Here is a 13123-nt window from a genome sequence, read left to right on the forward strand (position 1 = left end):
CAGCAACAAGAGTAAAATCAATTAGCAAGTTTCACAAACTAAACCTAGATGAAGACCTGCGTCTTGAACCAGGTTTAATCTTGGTGTTGGAAACGGAGTCTTTGACCGGTGAAGAGTGAACCAACCTTTCACTGTTACTGAGCTGCTGCACTGCTCCCTGCCGGCCTCGCTGGATGCCACACAGACGTAATCTGCACTATCCTCTACAGAGCAACTCTCAACCTCCAGAGTGGCCAACGAGCCGTCGAAGGTCATGTTGTGTCTGCGGTCTGAAACCATTTCTGAGCCATTTTTAAACCATGTGACAGTAATAACAGGAGTGCCCTGCACTTTGCAGGACAACTCCAGAGGTTGTCCTGTTTTCAGCAGCTTTGAAGGTTCAAGCTTCATCGTAAATGTTGGGGCTTCTGTAAATCAAGAGTAACAATTATAGATGCGATAAAGAGGTTAATTAAAGGAAAACAGCTTTTTAACACTTTTTAAAGAAAGAACGAAAGCAGCAGCTTTTCTGCACCTTTTATGAAGAGCGCTGCAGTGCAGTCAACCTTCCCAGCGTCGTTGGATACTTGGCATGTGTATTTGGCAGAGTCACTGGGTTTCACAGAATGAAGTTCCAGGGAGCTGGAAGAGGAGTCTTTCTTTATGAAATACTTTCCCCCAGTGAAAATCTCTTTCTCCTCTCTGAACCATTTAACGGTAAGTGGAGCCGATCCCGTAAAGTCAGACTTTAAGACAACGTGTGATCCCGGGGATGCATCAAGAGATTCAGGTTTCGAGGTAAAGGCTGGAGGTTCTGGAGGCATTTGGGAAGAAATACAGCAGATCAGTTCACACCCTGTCACTAAGCCTGTGCTGATCTCTAATGGCTACTGCTTAACTTGAGGTAATGCAGCTTCTCTGACCTTTGATGGAAAGAGTACCACTGGTTTCTTTTTCTCCAGCATCATTAGAAGCTTTGCATGTATAAACTCCACCATCGCTCTGATCCAGGCCAGTTATTGTCACAGAGGCTGTACTCTCACTGAAATCAAGCTTATATTTTGCATCGCTGTGGATTTCTTTATTGTCTTTGTACCAAGACAGAGCCATCGGCTGAGATCCAGCAAGCCTGCAATCCAACGTGATATTACTGCCAATGCTCCCATTCACTTTCTTTAGAGTTTTGGTGAAGGACGGGGGAACTGCACGATCTGTGTAGGGAAGTATATCAAACATATTACAAGCTCCACTTGTGCTGATCGGACAAATTGATATTAATGATGTTTTATTGACTAAAACCGACCTATAACTGTAACCGAGCACGTGCACTCGTCTTTTCCAACTTTATTGGACACTTCCATCTTGTACTCGGAAGTGTCACCTTTATCTGCTGCGAGAATCTTTAAAATGGCAGTGTTCTCCTTAACTGCTATTTTATATTTACGACCACCGATCATCTCCTTGCCGTCTTTGAACCATTTCACTTTGAGTTCAGGGCTTCCAGAGACGGTGCACTCCAGCGTGGCAGAGTCGCCTGCAGTCACGCTGATGGAGGCTGCTTTCTCTAAAATCCGAGCAGGTTCTAAAACACATTGAATTTTACACTTAACAAACAGTTAGATCTGAACTCTGAAGACATTTGTAATGGGAATGTTTTCTAACCTTGAATAGTTAAGATAGCTTCACATTTTTGCTGTCCTGCCTCATTTTCAGCGAGACAAGTATACTTCCCACCATGCTTCAGCTCAACAGATGAGAAGGAAACACTAGCGATGTTGTTCACAAAGGACATTTTGATGTTGGGATCATCATCTCTGAGGAGCTCAGAGTCTTTCATCCATTTAATTGTGATGGGAACTGAACCTTTCAGGGTTCCCTGTAATTTCACTGTATTTCCCAAAACTGCTGTAGCGCTCTCAATCCTCTTTGAGAACACAGGTGGCTCTGAAACAACACGATTGGTATCATAATGTCAACACCTGCCAGACTGTGGGACGCTGTAATGAAAGTCCTTTTTTACACCACTAACCTTTTTGTTTAAGTACTGACTTTGAGGTTGCTGACCCAACCTCGTTGGATACGACACATTCGTATTCACCAGTATCAGCGCTCTCAAAGGACTGGATCTCCAGAGAGGCCAGCGATCCCTGTGACACTATGCTGTACTTCTTATCTGAGGACAGGCGTTTCTTATTCTTTTTCCAAGACACTTCGAGCGGTGCAGAGCCTGCAATCTCACACTCCAGCACAGCTACCGACCCTCTGACTGCCTCGGTGGACAGTAACTCCTTTCTGAATGACGGAGGTTCTAAAGGGAACATACAGTTCGGTTATATGTGTTTTTGCACAGACTTGGGCCTTTTGTTGCCAAAAACTCGACACACCTTTCACTGTTACTTTAATGCTGCAGCTTTCACACCCGCACTCGTTGAGAACCTCACAGGTGTAGTTTCCACTGTCAGTCAACAGGACATCGTGTATCTCGAGAGTGGCGACACTGTCCTTCAGACCGACAGCGTGTCTGCCACCAGTGGACAGCTCACTGTTATTCAAGAACCAGGTGCTGTGGAGTTCGGGAGATCCTTTGACGGTGCACTGCAGGCGAGCGGTGCTTCCCTGCTTCCAAATCGTTGTGGCTTCCAGCCGCTTTACAAAGACGGGTGGCTCTGCAGAGGTGTGTGGTTAACAAAAAGCTATTGTGAAGTCAAAGACTGCATTTAAAAACAGCAACCACGCAATGAAAGAGGAGAGATTTAAGTCGCTGTCTATCATCTAAAATGGACACCAGAGAATTGAACTGTGTTAACTTCCAGGACTGCAGATTTGCAAAAGTTACAAATGCTGCAGTTTCCCTGAAACTTAACTAGATAGCTCTTACCTTGTACCTTCACCGTGGTGGAGCAAGACGCACTGCCGGCTTCGTTTGCCACTGTACACACATAATTTCCACAATCTTTCAGTGTGGTCTTTAGGATATCAAGAGTAACTGTCTTATCCTCAAACAACAGTTTATAGTCGGGAGACTGGTGGACTTTTCTGCCATCTCTGGTCCAGCTGACAGTTACTCCAGTGTCCTCATCCACCTGACACTCAAGGTGCAGAGCAGCTCCGACCACAGCGGCGACTGAAGCCAGGGGCCTTACAAAGTTGGGTTTATCGATAACACACAGCTCCGTGTGGCACTCAGCTGTCCCAGCTTTGTTAGATACCTTGCACACATAAAGCCCGCTGTCAGCTGCCTCAACACTGGGTATCTCAAGAGTGTGCTTATTCTTTTCACAAGAGCTCTGGTAGTGTGCGGGCACTTTGGGTAAGGCCTGGTTGTCTTTAAGCCAGACAACATTCAGAGGAGCAGTTCCTGCTATTACACACTGCATTACAGCCCTCTTTCCAACATACACAGTCTGAGGGTCAGGCTTACTTATAAAGACAGGAGGAAATTGTTCTACAGGGATTAAGAAGAAGAGAAACAAATCAGTGTTAATAAGTTTTACCTTAACCGAAATCAAACCAACAGGGCAAGAAACAATTGCACAAACAAAACGCCAGCACAAAGACGAAAACGCGCCATTCATCCCCTCGGAGGGGAATGAAAACAACATGCGTTCCAAACTCAACCAGCCAAGAAGAAGGAAAAATGCACTGCTCTTACCTGTGACACCGAGGGAGGCGGAGCATTCATCACTGCCGTGCTGATTGGACGCCTTGCAGGTGTATTCGCCACTGTCATCCTTGGTTGTCCTCAGAAGCTCCAGGGAGGAAGTGCTGAAGCGACTGATAATCCTGCACTTTTCACCCTCTTTGATGGGGTGTCCATCTTTGAACCACTTGAAGCTCACGTTTGGAGCGTCCTCAGTTTCACATTCAAACTTGGCAGAGCTGCCAATGTTTATCTCCACTGGGACGATTCTGTTCCTGAACACAGGCTTCACTGTGTTTGCAAAAGAGAGAAAAAGGCAACAAGAACATGTGAATATACAGCAGGTGCTGAAATGACACAAAAATTAGTGTTTGTACTGGAGACGGTGATGAAGTGAACCTGGGACGGAAAGCGACACACAAAGTTATGGTGGGATGAAAGTGGAGGAGAAAAAATGAACAGGCTGAAGTGATGAACAGGAAGTCTGTGACGACAAAAGGAGAGAAGGCATGCAAACATGAATGATTAAAGGCATGTGGTCAAAGGAGACTGCTTGGCTGTGAAGGTTGTAGAGGAGTAGATGGAGTGGGATGTGATCATGTCACTGCTGTCTGCTGAAAGCCTCAAAGTCCAAATGCTTTTCTTTTGAAAAAAACTGCACGCCAGGTGTCTCGAAGGTAAATGAGCTGTGGGCTGGCAGCGTCCTCTCATTGGACGGCCACCTTAGTGTTGAAGTGGAACAAGAAAAGCAAACAAGCAAACTCCCACAAATACTTCTGAAAATGTTTGTTTTTCAAATTTCAAATATTTTATAACGAGACGTTTTTTCCTCACTAATTGTGTTTATTTCGTAGTTCAATGAGGCGTCACTGGTCTGTCTGCCCACACACGTGGCAGCACTTCTGCTATCATTGTGTTCGTATTTAACAAAGTAAAAATGCAGACATAAGTGCACACGTTCGTCAGTTTTACAGGCCGTGACTTTGGGACCCCTGCTGTAAGCCATTTTCAGTTCTGCCTTTGTGCTCATTTCCTAAACTTTGAGTTTTGGTTGAGGTTTGCAGACAGCAGACGTTCACCACAGCGTGAAGTAGGGCTGCTCGATTATGGCAAAAATGATAATCACGATTATTTTCACTGAAACTGAGATCTCGATTATTTGACGATATTTATTTAACCCTTTAAGACCTACCATAGAACCAAGTCCGCCAGAGCTTATATTATTATTTTTTTTACATGCTGTAGTGCCATTGGGAGCATTTCAAGTTGCTATACAACTGTTATAGCCCATATTTTAATAATATGTATGCATTAAGTCCATAGTAACGACATAAATTGCAAAAAAGTGCAATAAACTCCAAAAAAATTGACAATTTAAGAGGTTTATCCCTCAAAACTTTAAATACAAAAAAGTTGCAAAAAATAGTTTCCCACCACAGGAAATTTATCTTGAGTGTGTTCATAGTTTTATTTTGGAGATACAGCAGTTTTTATATACTGCAGGAAAAGCAAAAAAAACAATCCTATGATGCAAATTTGCAAAGAAAACAGCAGGTGCATCAAAATAAACTATTTCCAGCTGTGCAATTCGAGTTCTAAGCATCCCAGCAACTATTCAGAAAAGTCAAACATGACCTATAAAAACACCAGTATAGGCTTTTAAGGCCTACAAGTAAAAAAAATACATTTTCCGTGAAAATGACGTCACTTCCTGTTTCGGGCAGGAAATGACGTACATGTGATGGTTCGCGTTGACGTCTTGTTCAATGTGGGAAGTGTTACGAACAGCTGATCGGATCTGCAAAGTGTGTTTCTGGAATATTATGTTTTTGTTCCTGCAAGCGCTTTTTATGCAATTTTTGCAAAACTTTATGTGGAAGGAAACCGTGACCGAGGACAAGCTGATGGCATAAGATGTAAGTACAACTCCTCCGGTTTCCTATGCAAAACTAATTATTGTGCTAGCTTACATGGTTCCGGTTCTACAGGGATTTAAAAATAGTTACACAAAACAGAGCGTGCCTCTGCCCGGCTTTAAAGGGTTAACAATTACAATGTGTTGAATAATGACTTTAAAAAATAATATAAAATAGTGCAAATACTGATAACAGTGCAAATGTTTGCAATATAAGAAACAAATGAAAAATGTAAACATCTATGTTTAGTGAACTTTGCAGTGTTGCTCTGGTGCAGCTACGACACCGTAGCAAAGTTTACACACTGTGTCTACTTGATCCACGTCTGACTGAACCCATAATGTTTCCACACCACTGAAGTTTTTTTACCTCTTTTCAACCAACGGCAGTCACTCTCCTCTCCATATAACTTCTGCTGAGCTTTCCGAGCTTCCCTCGGGTCCTCTTATTGTTGTGACGAGTGTTCGAAATGCAGAGAGGTGCGCTCGATTTGCCACACGGAGCAGCGCGAGAGTAAAGCACGAGGGAGGGGCTAATAATCGGCTCAGTCATTTTTAATGATCGTTGAAAGCCCAGATCGTAATCGAGATTAAAATTTGATTAATTGAGCAGCCCTAGCGTGAAGTTAGTGGATGATGATGATATCAAAGAATTTCCCATCATCAAACCTCGTGGCACCACAGTCAGCCTCGAAGATGTCGTCGTCTTGCCGACTTCATTCTCAGCCTCACAGACATACTCTCCTTGATGGTGGTCTTTGACAACGTTGTCAATAACTAGTGTGTATGTGTCACGGTCTTTAAAACACTTGAACTCTTTGCCAGATTTCACCAGCTTCCCATTGAAAAACCAGCTAACTTTGGTGACGTATTTAACACTGGCAGTAAGCACAGCCTTGCCATTTTCCTCAGCACAGACATCCTCCAGAACATCTACGATGATGGGATAATCAGTGATACTGTCCGAGGACTCACTGATCATGATTGCCTCTGAAAGATATTCCTCTCTGGTTTCTCTGTGGACAAAAATGTCCACATGCTGTTCAGCCTGGCATACTGTGCCGTCCTTCTCTGATCTAACCGTCCTGCTGCTCTTGGACTCGTGGACCTCGGTTTGGCTCTGAAGTGTCGCACTTTGAAAGGAAGCCCTGGCTTCTGTCGTCAGAGCTGCAGACTGAGATACAGCAGGAAGTAAACTGCCTGCGCTCTCTGCCACCACCACAGAGTCCACCACAGAAGACAACACCTCCTTGGAGGACACTGAGCTGACCTGCACTTTTTGAGGCTTATCAGTGTGCATGGTGCCCGGCTGCTCTGATGTAAGACTCGGCTGTTCTTGGGAAACCATAGCATGCAAAGCTACCTGGAGTTCATGCCTAAGGTCAGCTGTCTGAGGGTAATCACCTTTAAAAGTCAGCGTGATCTCCAGGGGGGAACCTGGAGATGTGATAAGATAGGAACATGCAGCCTGCCTGGGCTCTCTCTGAACCTTGACCTCATGGACCTCCGCTGCCTCTAGTCTTCCAACAACATCAGCCAGTAAAACTGGTGGATTACTGGCCACAGCTGAGTGAAGAGCATCTCTGAGCTGATGTCGTACATTCAAACTAGATGGTTTGGGGGCATAAATGATGAAATTCAGTTCCTTAGGTAAAGTCAGAGCATCCTGAGCCTCTGGGACAAAAAGAAACCCTTTAGGCTGTGTCTTAACACTGACCGCGGAGCCCTCGAATTTACCAATCTCACTCGACCGCTCTCCTACGATGACTTGTTTTTCTTCTAGAAACACTGACTGTCGGACCGACTGACCTTCCTGGATCTGGACTGCAAAGTCCCCCTCAGCCGCCTCTAAGATAGTGCAGCTTTCGGTGGCCATTGCTTTTTCCTCTATGAAAACTGGTTTTTTTGGTATCTTGGCCTCAATTTTAATCTCAGGCTTAAATTTTTCATCAGTTTTGAAGCTAGTAGTGTGACCCTCTTCCAGACTTTGATTGTTTGTGATGATCAAAGACTGCATGATATTCCAGTAATCCTCTTCCTGGACTAATGCTCGCTGTTGCGTGACGCTCGTAACAAAAGGAGTCTCTTTTGGGAGCTGCATGGGCTGGGAGGACACAGCAAGGCTGCGTAGAGGCCTGGACTCAGTACGCGGCTGTGGTTGAGCGCTGATCACAGACATGTCAAGATCTTTGTGGTAATCCGCAGTGACCTCCATTCTCTCTTCTGAGGTAGCTGCATGCCATCTAGCCTTTTCCAGCTTCTGTGCTGCCACCTGCTGGTCAGGTTTGGTGACAGCGAGTATGCCTTCTTTTGGTAAAACTGTTAGAGAATGGACCGACTGAAGGCGTTTTGGTTGCACCAACTCTTGCTTTGGCTGGACGGAGGTGGCGTTCATCTTTGTTTCGAATTCTGAAGCTGCCTCACAAACTACAGTCCTCTGTTCTTCTTGAGTCACTGAATGCAGCAAAGTCGGACTTTTGCTCACTTCTGCTTGTTCTGTTGGAGGTTTTTCACTGCTCAACCTTCCCTCACACAGTAAAACCTCCTGATCACTGATAACCTGCAGATTCAGAAGCTGTTCTCCCTCCTGCTGTGGCTGCACACTTACAGAAAATGCCCCATGTGGCACTTGTCCTGTTTGATCAGCACAGAGCTCATATTTCTCTTCGGTCTGTACGGCTGAATTATAAACCATGTCTTTGCACGGGGTAATGCTCTCCTGCTCTGGTCTTTGTGTTTCAAGCTTTTGCTCTTTGGATAAAGCCACTCTGGCTTCACTCACTGGTGCTACCACTGGTTTCGGCTGCTCTTTGCCAGCTGAACCTTTAATGTCTGCATCTAAAGCTGGAAGATGCTCAGTGTGTCCTTCTGTAAGTTGAAGCTGTCCTGCATACTGAGCCGAGTATAAAATCTTTACCCCCTCTGTGACTCTGAAGCTCCTCTCCTCCTCTTGTCTGTGCATGTCTTCTGAGATTTCATCAGCGATAGGTACAGCGAGCTCGACCTGGTGACTAGTAACAAGTTGCCTCGGCTCGCTGGAGGTCTTTACGTGTTCTGGACTCTGACCTATCAGTGCCTCAGCTCTCACCGTGCTGAGGGGAAGGACCTCCTCAGACGTAGCTGACACGAGCTTGGGCGGTTGCTCTTTGGCTGACTCCAGCTCAACCACCTCGGGGCTGAGAATCCGTTCAGAGTGCTGCGCTGTGATCTTTTGTCTCTCCTGGACTGAGGATAAGAAAGCAGCCACGTGATGCTGTTTAACAGGGACAGCTGAGACCTGAGGTGGATGGCTGGGGGCTAATGAAACCCTCTCCTCTATTTCATGGGACTGCAGCACCGCTGCCTGGTGGGTAAGTTGCTCACGATGAAGGGTGGCAGAAGAGATGCTGAGCTCTCTGAGCGTTTCCACCTCTTCACTGGGAATAATCTGTCGGTCTCCAGTACTAATGGTATAGATCATGTGTTCAGACCGGGATCTTTCCTGGTGAAATCGGAGTTCTGCGGTTTGTTCTGCCATCGGTATCGTCAAACCTTGTGTTTTCTGTACTAACGTGTCCTCTTCCTGAGCTTTCTCCCTGAACACCAGCAGCTCTGCAGTACAGGAGGCTTCCCCGTACTGGTTTGAGGCCTTACAGGTGTAAATGCCGCTGTGCTCCTGTTTTACACTCTTAATGTTAATAAACCCGGATCCATCCGGGTTGTTCACAATGATACAGAACCCACTAGGCTGGATGTGGGAAGTGCCTTTAAGCCACTGGACCTCAGGGAGAGGATCTCCAGTCACAGTGTAACTGAAGACACCCTGAGCCCCCTCCTGCCGCTGAAGAGATTCTATAGTTTTAGTGAATTCTGGGCGCTTACCAGTCACTGCAAATGTTCTCTCCTCGGCTCTTTCCTGCTTTTCTGGCTCCTTCACCTGAACGTGCAGGTAGGAAGTGCAGGTTGACTGGCCAAATCTGTTGCTGACCGTGCAGGAGTACTCTCCTTCACATTCCCTGTGAACTGTGTTAATCACCAAGCTGTACTCATCGTGTTCGTGAATAAATGTATACACGGATGAACTGGTTATAGTGTGCCCGTTGTGAAACCACTGGACGGTGGGCTTAGGGAAGCCGGACACTCTGACGGTAAACGTAGCCGTTTCTCCGACAGTCACAGCTGCCGGAGAAAGTTCACTGAGGAAAACTGGTTTTTCCTTTTTCTTTTCCAAAGTGCTGGAGAAGCGTTTAGACTCTGGTTCAAGTTCAAGTGTTTTGGTTTTGTCTGCTAACTTTATGCCAGTGAAGTATGACTCCTGGGTTTCCTCTTCCACTGTGACGGCTGAGCTAGAGAAGACTGAGTGGAATAATCACAGGTTAAATCAGCCTCACACTCCAACCACAGTACAGTCTGCTGAAAACAGGAAAACTGCAGCTTCAGTACAGGAGCAGTGTTTTACATGTTTGACTAAAAACTTCTATAACGCTGCATCCAGGATTCAAAGACTTTTTCCTCAATCAAAACAAATTCTACATCATCAGAGTCAGATAATAAAAGTCCCGAGTCCACTCTGAACTTGGTTCAGTTATCAAAGTAAACTCGTAAAAGTGCCCTTGAACTTCTTACCAACACAACCTGTAGACAAAGAACATAAACAACTAAGACCAAGGATGGAGACATCACGATAAAAGCCATATTTACCTTTTATCTCCTCCTGGACCTGAGTCACCTTCTCCTCTGTAGTTACTGTAAAGACACAGATGTTCACAAATTAAAAACATTCCTAAAGATTCCCGGGAGACTGTTAGAACCAGTGGTGGCTCGTGCATCCATCCCTTTTTTGTTTCGTTTAACTGACGTTTGTGCATGCTCCTGTTTGGTCTCTTAGTGTGCAGCACCGCTGGGCTTTTTTTCAAACACTAAGTGGTGTGAGCACAAAGTGGTTATGACCTCGTTGAAGAAGTGTTGTCACCCTGTGAAGAAGTGTGCCTCTGCTGGCTGTGTGGGTGAAGAGCAGTGTGAATGAGTGGTGTAAAGAAGCCTTAGCGAGCAGAAGGACCAAAAGCATGCAGATGCCAACCTTTCGTCACTGTGCTGCGCTCAGCATCTCCGGCTGAGCTGATATTTTTGCAAACGTAAGAGCCCCCTTTTCCAGGTCCCACATTGTTAACTTTTATACAGCTTGAGGGGTCTTGATTTTTCACAGAGTAACACACAGTTTCCTCAGCATTCAACTGGTTGTAAAGCCAAATGACAAACGCAGTGGGAAGCCCCTTCACGACGCAATTCAGGGAGCCACTGCCTTTGTTTCTGATCAGCAGCTCAGGGGGGAGTTTGATCAGGAAGTCGGGGCAGCTGGAAGGGCGATGACCTTGGTATTCATTAGGCACGACGTCAGGGAAATACAACAGGCTGATGAGGCTGTGAGGTCTCTGGGAAGATGGAGGTGATGGTCCCGGCTTCTCCACCACCTCCTGCTTGTCTTGGTCAGAGGGATCTCTAGGGCTCTCCCTGTGTGCCTGTAACACTTTGTGCACTGAATCGGTAGGGATGGGGGTTTCTGCTTTGAGATTTGCTTCTTTAGCTGGGTAAGAATAGAGTTAGGAAAAGTAATTAGGGGTCACAGAGTACATGGCCATGACTCTAAATGCTAAAGGGTTAATAGGATGAATGATGAGGTTAGCGTAGCGAAGCTGACAGGAGGGGAGGATAAACTGGACTAGGGTTTGTTATTTTATTACACTACAAGAGGTTACAGGATAACATATTAAATATTAAGTCATGGGGGTGGGGGAGCACTAAGCAGGAGGAGCAGCTGGAAAGGTGGGATGGACCAGATGGAGAGACAGGCTGATAAAAAAAGAAAGATTAACCACCTTCAACAGTGAGCTGAGCAGAGGAGCTGTTGTGGCCATGTTCGTTGGTAGCGGTGCAGCGGTACGTGCCTTGGTCCGCCACACCGACGCCCTGGATGACCAGGGACAAAAAGCCACCGCTCTGAGAGCTTCTCACCCGCTCGGTGTCCACCAGGCTCTCGCCGTTATGTTCCCATATCACCCCGGAGAAGGGCTGGCCGTCGAATGAGCAGCTGAACTCTGCCATTTCACCACTTTTCACTCGAACATCGCTCATTTCCATCAGCAGCTTCGGGCTGGCTGAGAGTTTGAAGTCAAAGCTGCTCTCAGAGCTCCTCTCCATCGAGCTTATCTCAATCGTGCTCCAAGACACAGAGGAGCTCTCGGTGATCGTCTCAGTAAACTCAACACTGTGGGCTGTTTGTCCCACTGACAGAGAGCTGAAACTCTCACTCTGAGCCTCCAGTCTCTGAAATAGCTTAGCCTCAGCCCCAGTGCTTGACACGCTAGCTAAGGCTTTTTTATCTGGGCAATAAGAAAGAGTAGAAGAATTAGGTCAACACATCATCACGCTACGGATTTCTCCAGGTTACTGTCACAGCCTGTTGCCAACAGTGCAGTGGGAGTGGCGCGTTGAGGATCAATAATGATGAGTGAGGGAGTGGACAGTGGTGGGTGTCCGCTGTCAATCATGCAAGCTCGACTGGAACAGAACAACAACAAACAGAAAAACACAGCCAGCGATCACGTCCGTGCTTGAGTGTGAGGAACATTTCCAAAGTCCAGCAGTGGCTGAACCATGCGGCATTCCTCTGACATGAAAACTCCAGTTTCGCAATAAAGACCATTAATACTGTTTGTGTTGGAGAGAAGACGTCATGCATTGCAAAGAGACCTTTAAGATGATGCTTCCAGTGAGGATAAGAGCAGATTCAGTGTGGAGCAGCTGCATGCTCACAGAAACGAGTCAGTTTCTCACATCATCGCACTGAAAGTATGAAATCTGAGTTTGATGGAGTGGCTGGAAAATCGTTCCAGTCCAAGGGCTGGTTGCACAAAGATCCAGGAGACGTCATGCACACAGTGACTGTAACATGAGCAGGGCTCATGGTTTTCCCCACGACGGTATAAGAGCTGACGTGGCGTCAGTGCTAGCCGCTGACAGCTGCAGGAGATTTGATCTGTCCTGAATTGACATTTTAAATGTTTTTACATATTGAACAGTTTTATTTGTGAGTGCTAAGCTAGGCTCTGTCCTCCACGAGGATATTAAAAGAAAAGGAAAATCTTTGTGCAGCCAGCAGCGTTGATCTCCAGTACAGCTGACATGCTTGCCACTTCCCCCGGCTGAACCATGCATCTTTCTATTGGCTCAGTTAAGGTTGCTTTGCTTGCCAATAGATGCTTCTTTTTATGTTTTGCCAGTAAGTAAACTTCTTGTGTAACACGCTCTCATGGCTCCGGACGGATGGAGGGAGACTTAAAACACACCTGGCCAATCAGAACGTGCTTACATGCTGCCATCATTATATCACCGTAGTCAGCGAGTGCTGTTAAACTTTGACTATCGGTTCTCGATACGTTGGACGTTATACATATCAGACCTTGTCTTACAGGAAATCCACATGATATTCTAAAATTAAAATCAATCCTGTGAGGAACATGCACCGACTTAGGGCCTTCTTGGCAGCTGATGAACGTGCAGTAAGAGCCTGTCAGTTTTATCCAATTAGTATGCGAACGTCTGCTGAACTC

At 46.0% G+C, this 13123-nt stretch overlaps 3 protein-coding genes across 8 annotated transcripts in view; all 3 read right to left on the reverse strand.

Moving 5' to 3' along the window:
* Nucleotides 1-13123, reverse strand: part of ttn.1 (titin, tandem duplicate 1) — a 175520-nt gene that overhangs the window by 137166 nt on the left and 25231 nt on the right. For 4 of the 6 annotated variants that reach the window (XM_076874609.1, XM_076874608.1, XM_076874607.1 and 1 more), the window contains exons 39-48: nt 10215-10259; nt 3632-3910; nt 2858-3424; nt 2364-2645; nt 2009-2287; nt 1642-1923; nt 1283-1561; nt 903-1190; nt 515-793; nt 126-407 (exon numbers count right to left, since the gene is read on the reverse strand). In XM_076874609.1, the coding sequence (XP_076730724.1) occupies nt 126-407; nt 515-793; nt 903-1190; nt 1283-1561; nt 1642-1923; nt 2009-2287; nt 2364-2645; nt 2858-3424; nt 3632-3910; nt 10215-10259 (2862 nt within the window). The remainder of the gene's footprint in view (nt 1-125; nt 408-514; nt 794-902; nt 1191-1282; nt 1562-1641; nt 1924-2008; nt 2288-2363; nt 2646-2857; nt 3425-3631; nt 3911-10214; nt 10260-13123) is intronic. The other 2 variants (XM_076874610.1, XM_076874611.1) reach the window with 2 other exon arrangements.
* On the reverse strand, nt 3917-9882 carry LOC143413085 (titin-like; the record flags this gene model as incomplete). The annotated part of the gene is made up of 1 exon (XM_076875306.1): nt 3917-9882. A coding segment is annotated over one exon (3747 nt), but the record flags the coding sequence as incomplete, so codon positions are not given.
* LOC111501525 (neural cell adhesion molecule 2-like) lies at nt 10268-13118 on the reverse strand. The gene is made up of 2 exons (XM_023155051.1): nt 11390-13118; nt 10268-11097 (listed from the first exon to the last, which is right to left on the reverse strand). Exons 1-2 carry the CDS (start codon nt 11709-11711, stop codon nt 10556-10558), a joined length of 864 nt encoding a protein of 287 aa, XP_023010819.1. The 5' UTR covers nt 11712-13118; the 3' UTR covers nt 10268-10555.

The sequence above is a fragment of the Maylandia zebra genome, linkage group LG16, assembly GCF_041146795.1.
Source record: "Maylandia zebra isolate NMK-2024a linkage group LG16, Mzebra_GT3a, whole genome shotgun sequence".
Taxonomy (NCBI): Eukaryota; Metazoa; Chordata; class Actinopteri; order Cichliformes; family Cichlidae; genus Maylandia; species Maylandia zebra.